The following is a 25634-nucleotide window of genomic DNA, read 5'->3' on the forward strand; positions in this document are numbered from 1 at the left end:
TTGGTGTAGGGAAAGGCATCTAACTATGATTCAAATTCCAGAGGCAATGAAAGAAATGAATAACCAGTTAGACCACATAAAAACGAAAGAAAGTGTTGCAAAAAATACATCATAAATAAATCAAAACACAACTGGCAAACTGGGATAAAGTATTTGCAGCATATACCTCAGACAAATGGATAATATTCCAAATACATATATAGAATTCTTAAATATTGAACGACAAAATGACCAAAAACTGGATCGAAAAATGAGGAAAAGACATGAACAGACAATTCATGCAAAAAAATATAGGAAGTCCTCAAACATGATGTGTCAAAACTTACTCACCAACAGACAAAAACGTACATTAAACCAACAGCGTGATACCGTTTCTCACCTAACACATAGGCGAAAGTTTAAAAAGTGAGGCAACACATTCTGTTAGTGAGTCTGTGTGGAAACGGTCATTCTCATAACATTGCTAGTGGAAATGAAAACCAATACGACCCTTCCAAAGAGAAATCTGGAAATGCCTAAAGAAACTACATATGCACCTAACTTTTAGCCCAATAATCTCACTACTGGACATATACTTCGAAGATCCATTTCACCAGTACAAAGTTATTTGTGCCCAAGGTTATTCACTGAAGCATTGTTTGTAGCTGCAAAATGCTGGAAACACATTAAAAGCCCACATATAGATGAGTGGTTGAATAAAGTATAGTACAGCCATGCAATGGAGTCCAGTGTAGCTGTAAGAAAAAGAATGATGAAAATCTGTATGACACGGTGTGGGGTGATTTCAGGAAGGCTGTTAAATGACAAAGGCAAAATGGAAAGAAATATGAATAGTATGCTATCCTTTGCGTAAGAAGGGAATATAAGAAAACATGTGTGTATCTGCGAATTGGTGCAAAATAAATACAGAAAAGGTTGAACCAGAAAATAAAGAAATTGGTTATCCTATGGGGGAGGGTGGGAAAGAAATAGCAAGAAATGGGGAATGGGAATGAGGTAGAAGGAATGAGGAAGAAGCGATACTTCTCTGAGTACACTTTGTTTCTGTATAGGCCTGACTCCGAATCATAGGAACATTTCTATCCAAAATATAAATAAACAATTAAAATCAACCAGGATATGGAGGGAAACGCAAAGTCGAATACAAGTAGCAGCAAAGTCAGCTAACTGTATTACAAATGATTAATTTATCCACACTGAAGGAGTGAGAAAGAAAATATTTAAGTGAGGAAACTTTGGAAAACCATATTTTGACAGTATCTTCTAAGGCTGAAGACAAAAAAGAACTGTACACAAATACAAGTTAGTAAATCTGTTTCCAACAGGGGTATTGGTTAGCAATTCTGAAGCTATGTGTACACACACCAGGAATGAACAAATAAGTAAACGCATCATAGATAATGAAAGCCAGGTCGGAGAATGAATTTACAGATAAGGCTAGAATGGTCTGGAATCAGAAATATCAGTATGAGTTCCTGGCTTTTAATATCTATACAAATAGGTAGATGCAGAAATAAACATAGATGTATCTATAAGCATGGGAATGTACATACAATATATTTCCTACCTCTGTCCGTGGAGAGAGCCTAGCAGCAATGAAATTTCGGTAACAATGAATATACACTGAAATACAGGTTTCTAAATGTTATTCTCCAAGGAAAGGAACCAGGGCTCCTTGTAGAAATAGTTTTAATCCAGAGGTACGGTGGGGGAAAACAAAGAAACAAACAAACAAACCAAAGAACACAAGATGGATGTGAACATCTTATTGTGCCAGAACATAAGGAAGTGTGCAAGAAAGAATGGGGGCATATCGAAAGACCACAGAACCAACCAAAGAACGCTCCCAATGGCCAAAGCTGGAACAGTTTGAGGAACAAAGTAAATAATAATATAATTTGATTATAACTCATAGTATAACATAATTATTCACGAGCCCATACTGATGTACATAAATTGAACAAATAAATGGGGGGAAAAAACCAGCTCTTCCTTACAGAAGAATTCCAATGAATACATGTAGTAAGAATGAGGAAAATAGAAAATTACCATTAGGAAACATATTTGTTGTAGGCAAGATACCTAGATGGATTCCAAAAGTAATGGGTCAAAGTCTGAGAAGAAACAGTATATTTTCGGAGCCTTAAAGTATTTCCCACACCCTATCAATTACTAAAAAACGGGAAAATAGCAATGGTATGGTGGAGCAGCCTAACTGCCACCACTTTAACCAAGTAATCAAGGTGGACATTAGTAGTAATACAACATATGGGCATCATATACCTACCCCCTGACATGATTCACAGAGAAGGGAACAAAATAATGTTAGCAGTAATGTGATATAAGACCTAAAATTAAGGCCTAATAATATGTGTGCCTTGACATCTAGGAGAGAGGGGATGACCGTTTATGGCTTACCCACAGGTTCTGCTCCCTGTTGTGTTCCCACAGAAAAAGGTCCCCTAGCCAAAGTACCCTCCTTATCATGTGGACCGGGCACAGTGCTTACTTATCCCTAAGTAGCAGGTTTCAGTTCTCACCCAGCCCACAGAATTATGCAAAGAAGCCAGTCATCCTCCCATGAACCGAGGGGCACTTAATCCTCTTACTACAATACTGCGCCCTACAGACCCTGCTTGTCCACTTTCTTCCAGACTGTGATGCTGTGTGGCTCTGCCTGGCCTGTGGTGTCCTACTCTCCCAGGCTGTGAGTAGATGTGACTAATAAACTGCTGTGGATTTCATCTGTCCAATGTTGGGTGCCATGTGTTTGGCCACCCCCACAACACTAGGGTGGGAAGCGCACGCTCACCAATGGGGTGAAGGGGAGGAGAATAAAACATGTATTTTTGCCACAAATGCAGAGCTTCAATCTAATCATAAGAAAACATCAGATGACCCCAAGTTGAGAGACATTCTACAAAATACCTGACCGGTATCTTCAAAAGTGTCAGGCTTCTGAAAGACCAGTGAAGACTGAGGAACTGTCAGCCTGGAGCAGAGTAGGCAGAAATGACAGACAAATACAACGGGGTATCCTGAATGGGATCCTAGGATAGAAAAGGACATTATGTGATAACTGGTGAAATTCAAATAAATTCTATATATTAGATATCGTAGTATTACATTGATAGTAATGTTTTAGTTTTGGTAATTTTTCGATGGCTATATAAGATGTCAACATTAGGGAAATCTGGGTGAAGGCTCCCTGTACAATTTTTTCGGCAACTGTTCTGTAAGTCTAAATTATTTCAAAATACAGAATGAAAAACAGACAAAATCAGTGGCTAAAGGGATGGTTATCTATAATCCACACTGTTTAACAGTTTAACCACTTGAAACAAAGTTAGGGGGATGGATAGAAAGATGGATAAAAACTCACATCATCACATCGTTTATTACAATTACAAAATCAAATTGCTTTAGAGAGGCCATTATAAGAAAGAAATGAAAGCAGTCATCTTCAACATGCAGCTGAATATTTATTCACTCTTCAGATGAGAAAATCGTTTTTGAGCATAAAATAAATGAAATACAATAGAAAGGGAAATATCTCACATTTAAAACCCTGACATATCAAAAGTCACCACAAACAAAACCAAGGTGCAAAGGAGAAGCATACCTTTTTGGAGAGGAGAAAGGCTTTTTGAAGAATTTTAGAGCGCGCATGAACTGATTAGCCATGCAATTGAAGCTAATCTTAACACATGAGGACTCATAGAGGGTGGAAAGAAAGTGGACCACTGAACAGCTGGACTGCCTTTCCTACTAATCCGTAAACCTTGACCCTAGGTAATTTATGCCAAAATAGGTTTAATTTACAGAAAAGATATTGTTGTAATTAACCTAATTGGAAGAAGAAGCATCAGAAAAACCTTGGGAAACGTCCAGGACCGCAGCAGTTGGAGTCCCTTTCTTCCTCTTACGAGCTGGTCACAAACAAGTCCCCAGTCTAGGTGGCCCCCGCATCTTAACCGTCAGTTTCTTCTCCAAGCTAAAGCATCCTGGAGAGGACTTGCATTGGCTAACCCGGAGTCACGTGACCTGCCTCCACCAATCAGCTTCATACTGATAGGAACCGCGTTCCCTTCAGCTCGGCGTTGGTGGAAAGATTCTGAGCACGTGCCTGCCCCACCGGCTAAGATCTTCCGGGAAAAGTGTCACTGCCTGTGGTCTGGGCACTGCCTGGCCAGGGCTTCTACCAGGCAGGGTCTCAAGCCCAGACAACTAAAGCCCAAATTTAGTGGACGTGTAGCAGGGGGTGATAACTTCAAAATGAGTAGGCACTCGATGACAAAAGGCTATCAGGCAGTGGTGTCCCTGGTTCTCTGGTGTATTAAGAAGGGAATCGAGACCAGACCAAAGACAGGAAAAGTGTGTTCTGACCTCTGTGCAGTGAAGCCAGCATAGCATTTACACTTACGCCTGACAAAGACAGCACAAAGGAGAAAACTTCCACCCATCTAATAATGGTACTATCAGTTGCAGGATATTTGTTTACATGTCCAATCCTCACCTCTCACTCCTGGTTCCACTTCTTCCCTATCTGGTTTTTATTTCTCTTAAACAGAATTTACCACCTTTGGGATACCATTTATTTTACTCATATGCTGTCTTTGTTTTTTATTGTCTTGTCTCCCGTGCTGGAAAATACAAATTCCAGGAGGGCAATAATCTTTGTCCATTGCTCATTAATGTATTCTAAGTGCCCAGAGCAGTCCCTGGTTCAATGGATACTTGAATATTTGTGAAATGAATGAATGATTCTTTTCTCCAGCCACACTAGCCTCCTTTGTTCCTCTAACACATACTCACCAAGCATACCCCTATCCCATTACGAGATTTCCTGTAACACTCTGCCCCCACATGTCCCTATAGCCACCTTCCTTATTTAATTCACACCTCTGGTCACCTTATCAGATGTGTCTTACGTTTCCTCCTAGCAATTACAATGCGATTGATAAGTGGATGATTAAAATAATTGTCATTGGTCAAGTTATCAGGATTGAGGGTCAGGAGGTCTGGGTTTCTTCCCAGTCTCTATCTCTTGAACGTATTTTGCGAATTCCAAGAAGTTGCCGTAAGCCTTAAACCACACTGCGCTTTAAATTGTGCTTCAGTCGAAAGGAACAATAAGCCTTGTCAATACTATTTATCAGAAGAATGTTAAAGACAATATAAATCTTTAACTCACTGTGAACTCGGTATTACTTTTTAAATGGGTGATAGAGAGTTGAAGTGCTTAGGGTGTCAAGAAGGAAGAAAAAAAAAAAAAAAAAAAAACCCTAAAGAACCCTTGGAAGGGATGATTAGAAAGCCTGTTCGCCTTCCCTCGAAGGACAGGACACCAGCCCAACCTAATGTCAGATAGTGCCTGGGGAACCCTGAACAGAAAGCAATTTTGAAAGGTGAGATTAGAGTGCCCCTTGTACTGAGGGCAGCCAGGCAGGGTAGGATGAGAAAGCACTTAACCCTGTCTCTAGGTGAATCATTGGTTGGTCAGAACAGCACAGAGACATTTTCAAACGTAGAAATTTGGACCAACCCCGTGGCTCACTCGGGAGAGTGCGCTGCTGGGAGCACAGCGGCGCTTGGGAGCGCCGAGGCTGCGGGTTCGGATCCTATGTAGGGATACTGGTGAGCTCACTGGCTGAGCGCGGTGCGGGCGACACCAAGCCAAGGGTTGTGATCCCCTTAGCGGTCACACACACAAAAAATAAATAAAATAAAAAGATAAAAGTAGAATTTTAAGATAGTGTTGTTTTTTTTATGTTTCCTTCTCTCTTATATCCCCTAAAAGAATTTTTAAGACAGACTACTCATTTTTTTTTAAAGGATGTAATTTATGGCATCTTGTATATTTATATGTGCTAAAATTACACTTTTTCTATACCTTGGTGCTGCAAATATAGTTTAATCAATTTATGGAAAATGTTCAGCAGACGAATTATTTGGAAAGTTAGGCCTCACTGAAAAAACAATATTAAATCTAATCAGAATTACTCTTTGTAAGAAAAACTCTAATTTCTTTTTTCAGTTTAAGTAAATTGTGTGAATGACTCATTATGACATCTTCCTTCTGAATCCTAAGGCTAAGGTTAATAGTGAGATAGTAAGAAAGACAGAAAGCTAAATAAAGGAAATTTACTTTTCTGCTGCAAAACTTTATCTCAGGATCTATGCAATTTCAATAGGAAAGGAATGCACCATAGATTCCAGGTGGTTGAGGAGATTTTTTAACTTTTTACTTCAAAATAAATGTAGATTTACATGCAGTTGCAAGAAATATTGCATCGGGATCCAAGGTACATTTTATCCAATTTCCGCCAATGCTAGCATATTGTAAAGTTATAGTATAATATCAGAACCAGGATACTGACACCAATGATATCCATTGATCTTATTCAGATCTTCCCAGTTTTACTTGAGTGTGTGTCTGTATGTGTGCGTGTATTTAGTTCTATGAAGTTTTATCACATGCACAGGTCCATGTATACACCACAATAGACAGGGTAATAAACAGTTTTATGACCGAAAAAGTCCCTCGACTGGTGCCATTTTATTACCACACCCATCTCCTTCCCAGAACAATTCCCCATACCTACCGCCTGGAAACTACAAACTGTCTCCATTTCCAATATTTTGCCATTACAAAAATAAATAAATGGAATTGTATGTAATTTGGGGGATTTCCTCTTTTTTTTTTTTCTCACCTTAATTCCCAGGCGATCCATCAAAATTTCTGCATTTGTCAAGAGTCTGTCACTTTTTATTGTTGAGGGGTATTCCATGGTGCACATGCAACACAGTTTGTTTCGCCATTCATCCGTTCAAGGACATTTGGGTTATTTCCACTTGTTAGCTATTTACAAGTAAAGCTGCCGTGAACAATCATGTACAAGTTTCTGTACGAAATTAAGCTTTCAATTCTCTGGTCTAAAAGCCCACAAGACAGATTTCTGGCTGGCATATTAAGTTCATGTTTAATTTTTAAAGTAATTGCCATGCTGCTTTCCAAAGTGGCTGAAACAGTTTTACATTTCCACCGGCAAAGTATGAGTGATCTAATTTCCCCAAATCTTCAACAGTATTTGGTGTTATCACTATTTTTTTTTAGCTGTTCTAATATGTGCGTAGTGATATCTCACCATTCTATTAAATTGTATTTCTCTGATGTCTAATGATATTGGAGACATTTTCGTGTGCTTATTTGCCACCTGTATAACTTCTTCCGTGAAAAAAAAAAAAATGTTTTCGTGTCTTCTGCCCATTACTAAGATCTGAACGTTTGTCCCCTCCAAAGCTCACATGGGAACTTGATTCCCCCAATGTGGCAGTGTTGAAAGGTGGAGCCTCTAAGAGGTGATAAGCTTGTGAGGACTGTGATCTCGTGAATGGTTTAACCCATTTATGAAATAATGGATTAATGGTTTAATGGGTTCTCATGGGTGTGGACTGGTGATTGCCTATGCTGCCGCAGGACTCCGTAGATAGTTTCCACCAGGAAGAAGGCCCTCACCAGTTGTGCCCCCTAGACCTTAGGCTTCCCAGCCTTCAAAACTGAAAGAAATAAATTCCGTTTCTTTCTACATTAACCAGTTTTAGGTATTCTCTTACAAGCAACAGAAATTGGACTGAGACACCCATTTTCTACTTGGATTCTTTGACTGTTTATTGTTGAGTTTTGGGAGTTATTTTAACTTTCTAGATACTACTCTTTTGTTGGATATGTGGCTTGCAAATACTTTTCCCAGCCTGTAGCTTTTATTTTCATCCCTTTCACAAGGTCTTTAACAGTGCCTTAGTTTTTAATTTCAGTGAGGTCTAATTTATTGATTTTTTTTTATTGTGCTTTTGATGTCAAGTCAAAGAACTCTGCCTAGCCCTAGATCCCAAAGAGTTTCTCCTTTGATGTTTTCAAAACTATTACAGTGTTACATTTTACATTTAAGCCTGTGGCCCATTGTGTGTTAAATTTTGTATAAGTTGTGAGGTTTCGAGAAAGGCTCATTTTTACTTTTTTATTAAAGGCTCATTTTACTTTTGCCTATGGATGTCCAACCACTTCGGCATCATTTGTGCAATAGTCTATCTTTCCTCCATTAAATTGCTTATGTGCTCTTCTCAAAAATCAGTTGAACGTATTTGAGTAGGTTTATTTCTGGGTTCTACATTCTGTTCTGTTGATATATGTGTTCACTCCTCTGCCAGTGCCACACTGTCTAGATTGCTGTAGGTATGCAGTAAGATCAACATAAAACGGAGTAATTTCTTTCACTTTATTATTTTTCATCAAGCATGTGTCTAGCTATTCTAGGGTTTGCGTATTTCCATATAAAGTTTAGAATAAGCTTCTCTATGTCTGAAATACCTTGCTGGAATTTTGATAGAAATTACATTAGACTTATAGCTCTGCTTGGGGAGAATTGACATCTTTGCTGTATTGAGTCTTCTAATCCACAACCACATATGTGTCTACATTTATTTAGGTCTCTGATTTTTTTCATCAGTGTTTTGGAATGTGCAGGATATAGGTCCTATACATGTTTTGTTACATTTATAAACCACAATTTTATTTTCTCTAGAGCATTTGTAAATGGTATTGTGCTTTACATTGCAGTTTCCACAGTTTCGTTGTTACTGTATACAAATGCAATTGATTTGTGTGTGTGAACCTTGTATCCCACCAATTTGCTGAACTTACATACTAGTTCTAGAATTTTGTTTTTGAAGAATCTTTAGAATATATAGCATGTCATCTGAAAATAGGGATATTTTTATTTCTTTCTTTCCAATCATTATGCCTTATCTGGGAAGTTTTCAACCGTTATTTCTTCCAATACTTTTTTTATTCCTCTCTCTCTCTCTCTCTCTCTCTCTCTTCTCCTTCTACAAATCAGACAGTATGAATGTGAGCTTTTTTGTTATGTTTCCACAATTCTCTGAGGCCATGATCTTTTTGTTCAGTCTATTCTTCCTGTGTTGTTTACATTAGGTACATTCTAATGACATGTCCTCAATTTCACTGGTTCTATCTTCTGTCATCTCCACTCTACGATTGATCCCATCTGGCAACATTTCTTTCTTTCTTTTTTTTCGTTTTTGTATTTTTTGGGTTTTGTAATTTCCACTCGTTTCTTTTTAATAACTTCAATTTTTTTTGGCTGAGGTTTCCAATTTTGTCACTCATTTCAAGAGAATTTGTAATTGCTTGCTGAGGAATTATTTCAAGGTCACTTCCAAAGCTTGTCAGATAATTCCAACATCTTATTCACTTTAGTGTTGTCATCTGTAGGTTGTCTTTTATTATTCAGCATGTCATTTTCTTGCTTCTTGGTGTGGTGAATTTCTATTGCATCCTGGATATTTGGAAACCACTTTGTGAGACCCTGGATCCTAAGTTTAATCTCCACTTTTGGCGTAAGTCTTTGGTGTAACACAGAGATTTGTGTTCTGATACCACACTGAAAAAATGGATTTCTGAGTTTCCTTACCTCTTTGCAGTTGGCTAGGGTGAGAGATGAACTGTTACGCCAGTTGCAGTGACATCTTTCCAATGAAAGAGGGGCACCAATTCACAACACATTGGTTGCCTCAACGTAGGGAACGTAAGCTCCATCTCCACAGGGCCTGCTGGCACTGGGAAAGGGGGAACTGGGTTGCTGACTCAATAATTTGTTGCTATAGGGTGCGAGTCAGAAACCTAGTTCCCCAGTGTTCTCTGAGGACATCAGGGGAAGAAGGGGGAAAGCAGAGTGTCAACCTACCCTGCCTGCTGTCACCTCATTCCACCCTGATGAGAGGTGGAGGAAGAAAGAAGCTCAGCTCTGAATCAGGCCTAGCTCACACAGGAGTGGTAAGAGGGAAGGTGGAGTGTTGACTAGCCCCACCTCATACCACCTCATTGATGTTGGATGGGTGTGGAGGTTCAACTTTCTACTGGCCATCACTGACACCAGAGATGGGGATAAATGGAATGCATACTAGTCCCAACTTGCACTGCCTTGTTCAGGATCATTGATGTTGGGTGGAGGTAAAGGCTCAGCTTGTTGCTGGACCTCACTGACAATACCCTGACAGGGGAATGGGATCATGACCACTGGCGTCAGAGAGGCTGGTTAGGGCAGAAGATCAGCTTCCCTTTTGGTCTCTAAAACCTCAGGAGTTAAAGCTGAGGCTTTCCACTGGAGTTTGTCTGCAGTGGAGGAGGGATATTTGCCAAAAACAGGGTTTTTGGTTTTTAGAACACCCTTTTTCTGTCTTTGCTTTTGTTTTTGTTTTGTGTAAGGGAATGGGCTTTACTTAGAGGTTCATGTCTGTGAGTGTTGGTGGTTCTTGGTTGGAGACTTCCGTAGTGCCCTGTCTGGGACATTTGGTAGGAGATAAGAAAAACAAAAGAAATCACTGCTGTGTCCTTACTCAAGTCTTGAGTGCACTAGCCGGTCTGCCTCCTCTTTCCCACACTCTGGAGTTCCATTTGCTTGTCTGCTCTGTTGTATCCAGAGTGTTTTGACGTAGAGGGACCACCTAGGAGGAGTGGACATACTCTAGCTTGGCCAGAACTGGAGGTCTCTGGGACACTGATTTTTTTAAAATTATAGTTTGATGTCTCCCGTGGACCTACCAAGATCTGCTCATCTCTTGATCATCCACTGAATTGGAGAGCAGTTACTTGATTAGTAAATTTAATGAGCAGCTTGCCTTTGTGATTGTTTGCACTTCTCCCTGAACTCCCTGATTCCTGAGCTATTATGACTCATGAGGCATTCTCAGCAAGATGTAGAGGACTAAATTCAATTTCTATGCTTTCATGTTTCCGAGTATGGTGCCTACTCAACGCTCTCAGGCACATATATATATACATATTTTTTTTGACTGTTTTCCTCAGTGGTGACAAAACACTGGCTGCAAACTGGTAAGTTTGGCTTATTCAAGTTTTTTTTTTCAAGTTGGATTCTGAAAGGCCTGGTCTGGTTTTCTGATGGAATTCATGAATAAAATTTTCATCTCCAGGGAAGAGACTGTTAAACTTCTCTCTCGGTTCAGTGATTGTTTTTCTAGCTTTGCTAACAAGGCTCAACAGAGAAACCCTGTGATACCTTCAGAATGTGAAATAGTGTGTTGGAAATGTATCTTTTGTTTAATTAATTCAGTGGTTTGGGGTGAGGGAATTCCAAAGTGAATGGGAAAGGACACGATTACATGAAGAATGGAGAAAACTCCAAATAAAATGATTAAAGTGACCCAGTACCCGTTCTCAGTCATCTCCATACAATGATTCACCTTTTTTTCCCCACAAGGCTTGTTTGCATATGTACTTGTGTCTGTATTTGCATTTGACTCCTTGCTCAGATTGTAGAACTGAAGTTCAAAGTTCTCTGTATGTCTATGGGTGAGAAAGTGAAAAAGTATTTTTTCCTAAGGCTATGAAGGTATAATATTTTTTCTGAACCTGAAAGGGTTTAATAAATTTGGTAAATTTTTATGATAAAATTTATAAATTTAATAAATTTTCTTACATACAAATTCATATTGTAGTCGGTTTAATTTATTACACCTGAAAATGCTTACATAATTCTCACAAAAGGGAACACAGGAATTCCCAGAGAAGAGCTTGATCTTCCACTATACACACACATATAAATACACACATAAGCACACACTCAAACAACAACCCTTCTCAAATAAACTTCACCTCAGAAGCATTTTTAATAAGAATCCTTGCGTATGTGAATCCTTAGGCGAATAAGAACAGGTATTTGTCTTCTCTCTGATGATAATGTAGAATATAATAAAAATATACATTTTATTTTTTGAATTTGTATTCTCAGGTGGAGCCTAGTTGATCTAAGTGTTTTAAATTACCTATACCAGTTTTACTGGTTATATAACCTCACATTACACCCACATAATACTACATCCAGAAAAACTATCTCAAAAATGAAGGTGAAATAAAGACATTCCCACAAAAAACGAAAACTGAGAAAATTTATTGCTAGTAGTCCACTCTCACAAGAAATATACTCAACATCACTCAGCATTTGGGAAATGCAAATCCAAACCACCTTGAGATATCATCTCATTCCAGTTAGGGTGGCTAATATCCAGAGTGAGAATGATAAATCCTGATGAGGTTGCAGAGAAAAAGGAACACTCTCACACTGTTGGTGGGACTGTGAAATGGTGCAGCCTTTATGGAAAATGGTATGGAGATTCCTCAAACAATTACAGATAGATCTACCATATGACCCAGCTATTCCACTGCTGGGAATATACCCAGAGGAGTGGAAATCATCATGTTCAAAGGATACCTATACCCTCATGTTTATTGCAGTGCTATTTACAATAGCCAAGAGTTGGAACAAGCCTAAATGCCCATCGTCGGACAAGTGGATAAGGAAAATGTGGCATACCTACACAGTGGAATACTACTCTGCTATTAAAAAAAAATGAAATACTACCATTCACAGCACCATGGATTGACTTAGAGAAAATTATATTAAGTGAAATAAGCCAGGCAAAGAAAGAGAAATGCTGCATATTGTCACTTATTTGTAGGAGTTAATAAAAATAAATCCATAAATATAAAAACAAATCAATGGGAGGGAGGGTGGTGGGGAAGAGTGTACAACAATCAACAATTCCTTAAACATCTTAGGACATGTGAACAGATATGATGTTGATTGAGGGGGAAGCGGGAAGAGGGAAAAGGAGTAATTGATAAAGGGACATGAAAATCAACTACACTGAATATTGATAAGTTAAAATTTAAAAAAAAAAGAAAGAAAGAAAAAAAGAAGAGCCATCAGGAATGGAAGGGAAGTAGTAAAACTGTCTCTATCTAAAGATGACGTAAACTTGTACATAAAAAATCTGAAGAAATCCACTAAAAAACCGTTAGAACTAATAAACAAGCTCAGCAAAATAGGCAGATACGAGATCAGTATACAACAATCATTTGTCTCTCTAAACACTTGATTTCTAAATACTATACTTAAAAATAAAAATTAAGAAAATAAGTCCATTTACAATTGCACCAAAAAGAGGAAAATGTTTACAAGTAAATTTAACAAAAGGGTTGCAAACTTTACATCTGAAAACCATAAAAGATTTTTGAAAGAAATTAAACAAGATCTAAGTAGATGGTAAAACATCCTGTGATCATGGATCAGAAGACAAATTATTAAGATGGCAATACCCCCCAAGTCAACCTCCAGATTCAATGCAATATCTATCACAAACCCAGCAGATTTTTCTGTAGAAATTGACAAGCTTATTTTAAAATGCATACATAATTGCAAGAGACCCAGATTAGCCAGAATAATCTTGAGAAAGCACAGAGCAGGAAGATTTGCAGTTCCCTACTTCAAAACTTAACACAAAGCAACAGTAATCAAGAAACTGTGGTTCGACCATAGGGATATGCATATAAATCAATGAAATGGAGCTGAGAGGGCAGAAAAAAAAACAAGTATATACAGCCAGTTGATATTTGACAAGGGTTCCAAGGCCATTCAGTGGTGAAAAAGAATATTCTTTTTTACAAATTTTTTAGGGACAATTAGAAAGCCACAAGGAAGAAAATGAACTTGCAACTTTACTTCACATCATATAAAAAAATTAACACCAAATGGATAAAAAACTAAATGTAAGAGCTAAAGCTATAAATTCTTATAAGAAAATATAAGAATAAATCTTTGTGACTTCAGATTTGTCAAAGGATTCTCAGATGGTGACAACAAAAACATGAGCAACAAATGAAAAAATAGATAATTAGGACTTTACCAACAGTGAAAAGGTTCATGCTCTCAAAGAACACCATCAATAAAGTGAAAATACAATCTACACAATGGGAAAAATATTTACAAGACATATATCTTATAAGGGACTTGTACCTAGAATATGTGAAGAATAAAAGGATGAATAACTATTAAAAAATGGGCAAATGATCTGAATTGACATTACTCTGAAGAAGATATAAAACTAGGCAATAATCGTATGAAAAGATGGTCAACATCATTAATCACTGAGAAAATTCAAATGAAAAACAATAAGATACCACTTCAAACCCAACATGGTGGCTGAAATGAAAACATCGTTTAATACCAAGTACTGGCAGGGATGTGGGGAAATCAGAACGCTCAAACACTGCTGGTCGCTTTGAACAACTGTATGGAACTTCCTAAAAGAAAAAAACACAGAGTTGCCATATGACCCAACAATTCCACTCTAGGTTTATGCCTAAGTGAAAGGAAAACACATGCTCACACAAAAATTATAGTTGGATATTTATAGCAGCATTAGTCATTATAGCCAAAAGTGGAAATAATCCCAACATTCATCAACTAACAGATAAACCAAGTGTGGTATATGTATTGAATATTATTCATGGATCAACTTTGAAAACACCATGCTAAGTGAAAGACGCCAGTCGCAAAAGATCATGTATTATATGATTTTGTTCTAACAAAATGTCCCAAATAGGGAAATCTAACAAGACGATGTAGATCAGTAGTTGCTTAAGGCTTGTGGAATGGGAGTATAGGAGGCGATTGCTCAAAGGTAAGAGATTTCTTTTTGAGGGAATAAAAATATTCTAAAATTGACTAGGGTGGTCATTGCACATATATGTGAATACCCTAAAAGCCACTAAACTGTACAATTTAAATGGGTAAATATATCTCAATCAAGCAATTAAATACACAAAACACAAAACAATAAAAGATCATAAACCCGTCTATTTCACAACTTAAAATCCATTATGAATAGACAATCTTAATAAGCCTACATTTATTTCAAATGAATCTATAATTAATAACCTTCTGAAGCAGAAAGCACCAGGCCCAGATGGGTTCAATTGTGTATTCTGCCAAACATAGAAGAAATTATACCAATTCTGTACAATCTCTTCCAGACGATAGAAGAAGCAGAGGGAATAGAGATTGAGTATCTTTTATCCAAAATGCTTGGGGCCAGAAGTGTTTTGGATTTGGGATTTCTTTTTTCATATTTTGGAATATTTGCAGAACACATACAATTTGAACATCCCTAATTCAAAAATCCAAAATCTGGAATGCTCCAGTGAGCACTTGCTTTGAGTGTCATGTCAGCACTCAAAAAGTTTTAGGTTTTGGTGCATTTGGGGTTTGAATTTTTTGGATTAGGGATGCTTAATCTGTCCTTCCTGACTCATTCTATGTAGCCAGCATTAAATACCAAAACCAGGCAAAGACATTAAAAGAAAATAAAACTACATACCAATATCTCTCGTGAACATAGATGCAAACATCCTCAACAAAATACTGGCAAATCAAATCCACCAATGTGTAAAAATAATTCTACACCCAGACCAAGTGGAATTTATTCCAGGTATGCAAGGCTGATGTGACATTTGAAAATCAATTAATGTAATCTACCACAACAACAGGCTGTTGAAGGAAAACCACACGATCATATCAATGGATGCAAAAAAAAAACATTAGAGAAAATCCAACAGCCACTCATGACTTTAAAAAAAAGAAAGAAAAACCTCAGAGCACCTCTGTTTGCAACAGCCAAGATATGGAGCAAAAGGAAATGTCCATCAATGGATGACTGGTCAGGAAACTGGGGTACATATACACTGTGGAATACTACCCTGACGTAAAAAAGAATGAAACACTCCCAATAGCAACAACATGGATGAACCTGGAGTAACTTATTTTGACTGAAATAAGCAAAGCACATAGGGATATGAACACATACCACATGTGTTCACTCATATGTGGGAGCTAAGAGAGAAGGAAAGAAGGAAAGAAAGACCACAATAGTGTGCTGGTCTTACAGATGGAGGGAACATTCCTAAGGCCACAAAGTGGAGTGGGGGTGGGGGGGGGAGATGGGGAGGAAAGTTGGGGCATAATTGGGTGGGGTAAAAACACAAAACAAAACAAAACTCCTCAAATTACAGTTTTACAATGGACACATTTTATGTATAGATTATGACTCAATAAAGTTGATTTAAAATAAAAAACCAAAAAAACAAAAACCAAACTTGGAATAGAGGGGTACATGTACAAAACCCGTACAGCTAACATCATACCTAATGGTTAAAAACTGGAAGCTTTCCTGCTAAGATGAGGAACAAAACAAAGATGTTCCTGCTCGCCAATTTTTTTCATCATCATACTAGAAATCCTGGGTAACACAATATCACAAGAAGGGGACATAAAAAGTATACGGTTGGGAGGGAAAAAATAAAACTGTCTTTGCTCAGAGATGACATGTTTGTCTGTGTAGAAAATCAGAAGGAATAAATAAACATGTTTAAAAAATGCTCATGGAACTAATAAGCAATTAAATCAAGGTTGCAGGTTACAAGGTTAATATAAAGAAGTTAATCGTTCTCCTTCATACCAGAAACGAACAATTGGAATTAGAAATTAAAAACACAATATAATTTACATTAGCACCCCACAATGCAAAAGACTTAGGGATCACCTAGATATACACACTTATACTGACACTCTCACACACACACACACACACACACACACACACACACAGACACACACGCACACGCACACGCACACATGCACACCCATAAGATCTGTAAGAGGAAATCTACAAAACTCCAAAGAAAGAAGTCAAAGAACTGAATAAATGACATATTCTGTGTTTTTGGGTACAAACTCAAGATGTTGTCAGGATATCAGTTCTTCCCAACTGGATCTATAGATTCATCACCACCAAAGCAAGTTATTTTGTGAATATGATCAAATGGATTCTAATGCTTACATGGAGCTTACATGGAGAAGCAAAGACCCAGAATACCCAATACCATACTGAAGAGGAAGAAGAAAGTCAAATGACTGACACTACCCAATGTCAAGACTCACTTTAAAGCAACGGTGTTCCAGACACTGTGGTACCGGTGAAAGAATAAGCAGATCAAGCATTGGAATATAATTGAGAGGCCAGAAACAGATCCACACAAATATAGTCAACTGAACTTTGAAAAAGGGACAAAGGCAATGCAATGGAGAAAAGATAGTCTCTAAAACAAATGGTGCTGAAACAACTGCACACCCAAATGCAACAACCTGAATCTAGACACAGACCCGTTAAGTCTTTGTAAATAATAGCTCAAACTGGATCACAGACCCATCAAAAGGCAAGTTATAGAACATAGGAGAAAACCCAGATGATTTGGGGATTTTATATATAACGCCGAAGGCACAATCTATGAAAGAAGTCTTTAATAACTTGGACTTCATTAAAATTGAAAACTTCTACTTTGCAAAAGACACTGTCTTTCATTTTTGGTACCTGAATAATAACTGCCACTGCCATAAAAACTCAGGAAAATTCAAAACCCACTAGTTAAATAAAAATGCTAACAATGAGGAAAAAAAAAGTTTATCTACAACCCAGGAAACCAACAAAAACAGAAGACAAACATTAAATCAGAAAGAAATGAACAAAAGACACTTAAGACATCCAAACAAAAATCAATAAAATGCTAGGAGTAAATCAACACTTTTCAATAACAACTCTTAATGTAAAAGGATTAAATTCCTCACTCAAAAGACAGAGACTGACTGACTGGAGTAAAAGTATGGACCCAACTGTTTGCTGCCTTCAAGAGACTCACCTCACCCATAAAGACACACATAGACTGAGAGTGAAAGGATGGAAAAAGATATACCATGCAAATAGAAATGAAACATGAGCCAGAGTAGCTATTCTTATATCTGATAAAATAGACTTTAAACTAAAAACCATAAAAAGAGATAAAGAGGGCCACTACATAAGGATAAAAGGATTCATCCATCAAGAAGACATAACAATCATAACTATATATGCACCCAATGTTGGAGCAGCCAGATTTATAAAGCAAACTCTAATTGGCCTAAAGAAGGAGATAGGCAATAATACGATAACAGCAGGGGACCTGAGCACCCTACTATCAATATTGGGCAGATCATCTAGGCAAAGAATCAGCAGAGAAACACAAGATCTAAACAACACTCTAGACCAATTGGACTTGGCAGATATCTACAGAACATTCCATCCAGAAACCTCAGAATATTCATTCTCCTCATCAGCACATGGATCATTCTCCAGGATAGATCACATGTTAGGTCACAATCAAGTCTCAGCAAATTCAAAAAAATTGGAATTATCCCATGTATTTTTTCAGATCACAATGGATTAAAACTAGAAATCAATAACAAACGAAATTCTGGAAACAATACAAACACATGGAAATTAAAGAGCATTCTACTTAATGACATATGGGTCCAAGAAGAAATCAAACAGGAAATCAAAAATTTATTGAAACTAATCAAAACAATGATACATCATACCAAAACCTGTGGGATACTGCAAAAGCAGTACTAACTGGGAAATTTCTCACATTAAATGCTTACTTCAGAAGAATGGAAAGATGGCAAGTAAACAATCGAATACTTCAACTTATAGAACTAGAAAAACAAGAACCATCCAAACCCAGATTTAGCAGATGGACAGAAATCATTAAGATCAGAGGAGAACTAAATGAAATAGAAATCTGAAAAATGATACAAAAGATCCATGAAACAAAAAGTTGGTTTTTTGAAAAGATAAAGAAAATTGACAAACCACTAGCATGGCTAACTAAAAGGAGATGACAGAAGCCCCAAATAACAAAAATTAGAAATGAAAAAGGTGGTATTACAACTGATACTGCAGAAATACAAGAAATCATTATTGACTACTATAAACCACTATATGCCAACAAATTTGAAAATCTGGAGGAAATGGCTAAATTTCGGGACCCATGCAAACTGCCAAAACTGAGCCATGATGATGTAGAAAATCTGAACAGACCAATAACACTAAAAGAGATTGAAGCTGTTATCAGAAGGCTCCCAACAAAGAAAAGCCCAGGACCAGATGGGTTCACTGCAGAATTCTACCAAATATTCAAAGAGCAATTGACACCAGTTCTCTACAAACTATTCCAAAAGGTTGAAACAGAGGCAATTCTCCCAAACTCATTCTATGAAGCAAACATCACCCTGATACCAAAACCAGACAAAGATATAATAAGAAAAGAAAACTGCAGGCCAATATCCTTGATGAATATAGATGCAAAAATCCTCCATAAAATACTAGCTAACAGAGTACAGCAGCACATACGCAAAATTATACAACGTGATCAAGTGGGATTCGTCCCAGGGATGCAAGGTTGGTTCAACATATGCAAAGCAATAAATGTGATACACCACATCAACCAAATCAAACACGAGGACCATATGATCATCTCTATTGATGCTGAAAAAGCATTTGACAAAATTCAACACTCGTTCGTGATAAAGACTCTCTACGATTTAGGTAGAGACGGAAAGTATCTCAACATAATTAAAGCCATTTATGATAAACCCACTGCCAATATCATTCTGAATGGGGAAAAGCTTTCCCTTAAGAACAGGAACTAGACAAGGATGCCCACTCTCACCTCTCCTATTGAACATAGTGTTGGAAGTACTAGCCAGATCAATCAGAGAAGAGAAGGAAATAAAGGGCATCCAGATTGGAAAAGATGAAGTCAAACTGTCCCTGTTTGCAGATGACATGAAACAGCCTAAAGCCTCTACAAAAAAACTCTTGGAGTTGATAAATGATTTCAGCAAAGTTGCAGGATACAAAATCAACACAGAAAAATCGGTAGCATTTCTATTCTCCAGTAGTGAACATGCAGAAAGAGAAATCAAGAAAGCTTGCCCATTTACGATAGCCACCCCCAAAATAAAATACTTAGGAATAGAGTTAACCAAGGATGTGAAAAAGCTCTATACTGAGAATTACAAACCACTGCTGAGAGAAATTAAAGAGGACACAAGAAGATGGAAAGATATCCCATGCACTTGGATTGGAAGAATCAACATTGTGAAAATGTCCATACTACCCAAAGTGCTATACAAATTCAATGCAATCCCCACGAAAATTCCAATTACATTTTTCTCAGAAAAGGAAAAAGCTATCTAGACATTTATACGGAATAACAAAAGACCATTCATAGTCAAAGCAATTCTGAGCAAAAAGAAAGAAAGAAGGAAGGAAGGAAGGAAGGAAGGAAGGAAGGAAGGAAGGAAGGAAGGAAGGAAGGAAGGAAGGAAGGAAGGAGGGAAGGAAGGAAGGAGGGAAGGAAGGAAGGAAGGAAGGAGGGAAGGAAAGAAAGAAAGAAAGAAAGAAAGAAAGAAAGAAAGAAAGAAAGAAAGAAAGAAAGAAAGAAAGAAAGAGAAAGAAAGAAAGAAAGATATAAATAAAGCTGGAGTCATAACACTACCTGACTTCAAGCAATAATACAAAGCTATAATAACCAAAACAGCATGGGACTGGCATAAAAACAGACAGAGTGATCAATGGAATAGAATAGAGAATCCGGAAATCAACCCACCCACCTACAGCCATCTGATCTTTGACAAAGACACCAAGCCTATACATTCGGGAAGAGACTGCCTCTTCAGCAAATGGTGCTGGGATAACTGGATATCCATATGCAGGAGAACGAAACTAGACCCATATCTCTCATCATATACCAATATCAACTCAAAATGGATTAAAGAATTATATATACACCCTGAAACAATAAGACTACTTAAAGAAAACATAGGAGAAGCACTCCAGGAAGTGGGACTGGGCACTGACGTCGTGAATACAACCCCCAAAGCATGGGCTACCAAAGGAAAAATAAACAAGTGGGATTATATCAAACTAAAAAGGCTCTGCACAGCAAAAGAAACAATTAACAGAGTTAAAGACAACCAACATAGTGGGAGAAAACATTTGCAAAATATACATTGGACAAAGGATCAATATCCAGAATACACAATGAACTCAAACAACTTTGCAACGGAAAAACAAGTAACCCAATTAAAAAATGGGCAAAGGAGCTGAATAGGCATTTTTCAAAGGAAGACCCACAAATGGCCAACAGATACATGAAAAAATGCCCAACATCACTTGTCATCAGGGAAATGCAAACTAAAACCACATCTGTTATTCCACCAAGAAAAAAACACATACAAATTCTGTTTTGGTTATTTTAACATGTTTTACTTTCTAAGTTGGAAATGCAGTATGTTGTCATTACACAATGAAAGCAATAAAAACATTATTAACTATTTTTATTAATTATTATTTTTTACATTCTTTTCTCTAAGTCTTTGTAATACAGTATGTTATTCCAACATGTAACCAACAAGAACAAAATTATTTAATTTTAATTATTTTTTTAACTGAGTCTGAAAAGCAGTATGTTATCATTTTAACATGGAAACAGTATAAACACATTAACTACCTTGCAACTTGTTTCTTACTAAGTCTTTAAATTGTGGTCTGATTTCATTTCAACAGGGAACGCTGTACATTAATTTTTAATTAGTAACTTTTCATTCATTTTTGTTACTGACTCATTGACATTCAGTCTGTTGGCATTTCAGCATGTAAACGATTAGAAAAAGTTATTAATTAATATTACATCTTTTTCTTACTAAGTCGTTGAAATGCAATGTTTTACCATTTTAATGTGTCATCATACAAACAGGTATTTAATTAGTTATTTTAACATTCTATTCTCTTACTAAGTCTTTGAAGTGCAGTGCTTTCACTTCAACGGGTAAACGATATGCACAAATTATTGCTGTAAGAGCAGAGGGAGCAAATGCATATGGAACGATGGGTACCATGAAGGGAACATACATGGTACATTGAGAGAGAGCTACAACATGGTAAAGTAAGGGAAGCAAAGGAAGTAAGGGAAGTACAATAAGTAAAGGGAAGTAAGAGAAAACCTCTCCGAGGAGGTAACATTAAAGCCATGACCTGAGTGTTGAGGAGCTATCCAACAGCATAAAGAGGCCAGCGTGGATTGAACAGAGTGTGTGGAAAAAAAAAAAAAAAACCTGGGGTACAGGGGGTTTAAATAACTTTCCCAAACGCCCTAAGAAAGAGTAGGGGAACAGACAAATCATAGGAACAGCTGTATTCTGAGTGGCTGGAAGTAGGGGCTTTGTCTTATTTGCCTTTTTATTCTTAGCACCTGGAACAGTACTGAACTAATAAGAGATCCTTGGTGAATGGGTGTGATATAAGGAACGACTGAGCCACAGGTTTCTAAGACCTAAGAAAGGAGGTAGCAACGGACTGATAAAGACACCAGTAGGTAGTGGACATAGGTTTGGCTTGTTTGTTTTGGTTTGGTTTTTTTCCTTTTAGATGCAAATAGTTTCTCATAAGCAGCCTAAGGCCGTCATAAATATGAGAAGTTTAAAGGACCTTGGAGGGTAAAATTATTGGCTTCAATAACCACCAACTATTCCAAAATATCATCAAGAAAAGGTTTCAACTCTTTTGACTTGTGTCAAGTACCTGTAAGTGAACCAATTAGTCTGGACAGGGAAATGGTATAACATGACGAGGTCAGCCAATGTCACATACCCAACACTGTGGTCAGGAGCAAGGAGGAGGATTTGGAGGACAATGGGTAAGAGACCCATAGGACCTCTCAAAGCCCTCTGTTTTCTTTAGAGTTCTTTATTTTTATAGAGGTCAGTTACACATGGAATCTTCCTAACGCGAGGTTCCTGGAACTATAAAATTTTACATATGTGTCTCTAAAACTTGGGCATCAGGTGAGAACACTACGTGCTTTAATGGCCACACGTCAGTGTTAAATCAAGTCCTTGTACCATGAAAATCACTCAGGAGAACTGGTCCAGCGCATGTCATTCCGCTTTACCACCTGCAGCATCGCCTTCAATTGGGCCTGCACTTCAGAAAGCTTCTGTCGGTTCAAACTGCGAGGATTATGCAATTGTTCATAGCAATGGACAGGGACAGGATAAATTACACGCTTCAGCTCCGTCAGGTTTGTTAAGTGCTGCAGAAGACTGGTGAGCACACGCATTGTAATGGGGTTGGAGGCGAAGCTAAAGACACAGAGGTGGGAACAGCGGCTCAGGGCCGGAATGACAGCAGTGAGAGTAGAATCAGTTATCAGGCAACTAGTTATCTGTAGATACTCCAGGGTGCCTGAGACACTTGCCAGCAGAGTCTGGAAGGACTCAGAAAGTTCCCAGGATATCTCGACGTTGCTGAGACTCAGCAATCTTAGATGGGTGGCTGCAGGGCTCTGGGACAGGACAGTGATGCCACTGTTAGAAAGTCCACAGAAAGAGAGATACAATGCATCCAACTGAGGTGGCAGGTATCTGTAGACAGAAAAAAGAAAGTTATTTCTGCACAATGAGGATTGGACCAGGACAAGGAGTCCTGAGTTAGAGGTATCTACGGCTCTAGAATAAACTAATTTGCACATATGTTGCAACAGCAGTTAACAATGTGGGCTTTGGAATCAGACTCTAAGAAAATTACTTTTCCACTCTCAGATACAGTTTCTTAAATCTTTAAAACATGCACAATAGCAACTATTCTGTAGAGTTGTGGGAAAGATTAAGTGGAAAAAAATTTAATGCACTTAGTACTTACAATGAAATCAGTGGTGGATTTAGTTTACTTATTTGGTGGGGAGGGAACTGGGAAAGCAGTCAACTAAGGATTCCCTTTGACCAAAACCCAAATGACAAGCTCTCTACTCAGGGCCTAACGCTTGGGTAAAATACAGGAGCAAAATGATCTGGCAGTATTAACTGTTCTAGCCAGACCATGATGAGGTGCATCAGTGCCACAGCATAAAACATTTCTCCATCTGAACGTCTCCCCTTCCTCCCTAAAAGGCTGTAAACTCCAAGGGGAGAAGGACTGGGTCTTTTTCACCAATGTATCTACAGACTTATCATGGTGTCTGCACATGGTCGACTGACTGACTGACTGAATGAATGATCACAGCTTACTTTTCTAGCTTCTCTAGCCTGGCCAGTTTCATACACCCAGCAGTGCCCATATTGAGGTGGAAGGAGGAATGGGTTACAAGGAGATTAGGAATATCCAAGAATGGTTGCTCTCCTGTCTTAACAACGGGGTGGTTCAGGGAACCCAGGTCTTTCCCCAGCTCCTCACCTGAGCAGTTCCTGAAGCGGATGCGTGCGGCAGGAATGCAAACGGATCTGCTGAAGGGTGTTCATCTGCCCAAGATGAGTGAGAAAAGTCCCAAAGCTTCTCCTCACACAAGATGTAAAACGGATGTGAGACATACTAAGGCTGTGGAGGTGGGTCATCTGAGCCAAAAGGGTGGTGACTTGACTCAGATAAATGTCATCCACTTTCAGGTGACCAATGCATCCCATATCCAGAAGCTGCAGGATGTGTTCGTGGGCAAGCCTTCCATCAAATTGCAAAACTCTGCAGCAGAGGTGCAAGGACCCAAAGCTCTGCTCTACTTTATTTCGAAGTAAAGAAAGAAATCGCCCTGTTCTCCAGGTACCGTCTAGGGAAATGTTCACTAATAATTCCACAGGTTCCCTGGATGACTGAGGCTCAGACTCTGAATTTACAGTTCCGGGGCACCTAACTCTTTGTGGGGCTTCTTCTGTTTTCACGATAGAGTGCTGAGAGTGAACACATGAACGAAAACAGAAAGGGAATGTGGTCCTGATCTCAGAGCATGTGGTCCTGCAGCCTGGATTCTGACTTAAATCTAGAATCCTCAGTTTTGGCGCCCTGTAAGTAGAGGAGAAGACAGAATATCTGAGAGGCAGCTGATTTTAATACAACCCAGCAGGATCAATGATGGGAAGCTGAAACAAAATCCCTTTATCCCTGGTCTTCAGTCCATACACCATTTACCAACAAAGCCTTTTCCATAAAAATTTAGCGCCTTTCTTTCTTTTCCCCATCTTTTCTTCTCTTCTGATGATCCCAGTCTCAATGCCCATGTCCTTTTTCCATGTAATCATACCCAGGAGGCAAATCTATTAATAGTATCCTCAATCCCTTCTGTTCCATAATCAACTCTGTAAGACATTAGAGTCCTTAAGGTGACCCCAAATGTTCCACCAACAGCCTCACAGAGATCCTCAGCATTCACCATTAACTACCTTTGAAAGACTGTTAGGCCATCTCCTACGCCCGTCTCATACCCTCCTGCTGACTCACTATGTCTCTATTATACATAGTCTTACCAAGAAGAAGAGTTCTGGGCAGGAAGGATCTGTAGACCGTCAATCATAGCTTCGAAATTGTCATATTGTGACTCCCGTACTCTCAATGTCCCGACGTGGAGACAGGGATAGGGCCAAATCCTCACCATTGCCTTCAGTACCTTCTTATGACCACCCAAGAAGGCGGCAGTGAAAAACGGAGCGAACATGACTCTTGGGAGCTCTTCAAGGGCATGGATAGCTACACGTTCATTACTCAGCAGACTTCGTACAGCAAGGTCTAGTAGTGTGGCTGGGGCGTTTTTGTCCATCTTTATGAACCTGCTTCAGAGTGAAGAATATTTACAAATCCTGAGAAGACATCCACAGTCCCTTATCTGCCACCAAGGTTAGCAGTGGAGAAAATATTTATTGAATAAATACTTGGGTATTTCAGACAGTTCATGAAAAGATCCGTATTATCTTTTAATTCTGTTTTTCCATGAACTTTTTGAAGTACCCTTGTAGATGGTGAATCAGGCAGCCACCTCAGGAGACCTCCACTGTAGA

General features: G+C 38.3%; 1 protein-coding gene across 1 annotated transcript; it reads right to left on the reverse strand.

The window, feature by feature from the left end:
- Nucleotides 1-22723: 22723 nt before the first annotated feature.
- On the reverse strand, nucleotides 22724-25396 carry LOC134368166 (melanoma antigen preferentially expressed in tumors-like). The gene is made up of 3 exons (XM_063084710.1): nucleotides 25107-25396; nucleotides 24046-24645; nucleotides 22724-23237 (listed from the first exon to the last, which is right to left on the reverse strand). Exons 1-3 carry the CDS (start codon nucleotides 25394-25396, stop codon nucleotides 22724-22726), a joined length of 1404 nt encoding a protein of 467 aa, XP_062940780.1.
- Between the last annotated feature and the right edge of the window lie 238 nt (nucleotides 25397-25634).

The sequence above is a fragment of the Cynocephalus volans genome, chromosome X (assembly GCF_027409185.1).
Source record: "Cynocephalus volans isolate mCynVol1 chromosome X, mCynVol1.pri, whole genome shotgun sequence".
Classification (NCBI taxonomy): Eukaryota; Metazoa; Chordata; class Mammalia; order Dermoptera; family Cynocephalidae; genus Cynocephalus; species Cynocephalus volans.

Bases quoted from the DNA above. Each gene is read 5' to 3' on its own strand.
- LOC134368166 (XM_063084710.1), bottom strand. From the start codon at position 25,396: ATGGACAAAAACGCCCCAGCCACACTACTAGACCTTGCTGTACGAAGT. The intron at 24,646-25,106 runs GTAAGACTATGT...CTCTACTTACAG, and splicing joins GCCCAGAACTCTTCTTCTTG to GGCGCCAAAACTGAGGATTC. The intron at 23,238-24,045 runs GTGAGGAGCTGG...TTCTGTCTACAG, and splicing joins CCGCTTCAGGAACTGCTCAG to ATACCTGCCACCTCAGTTGG.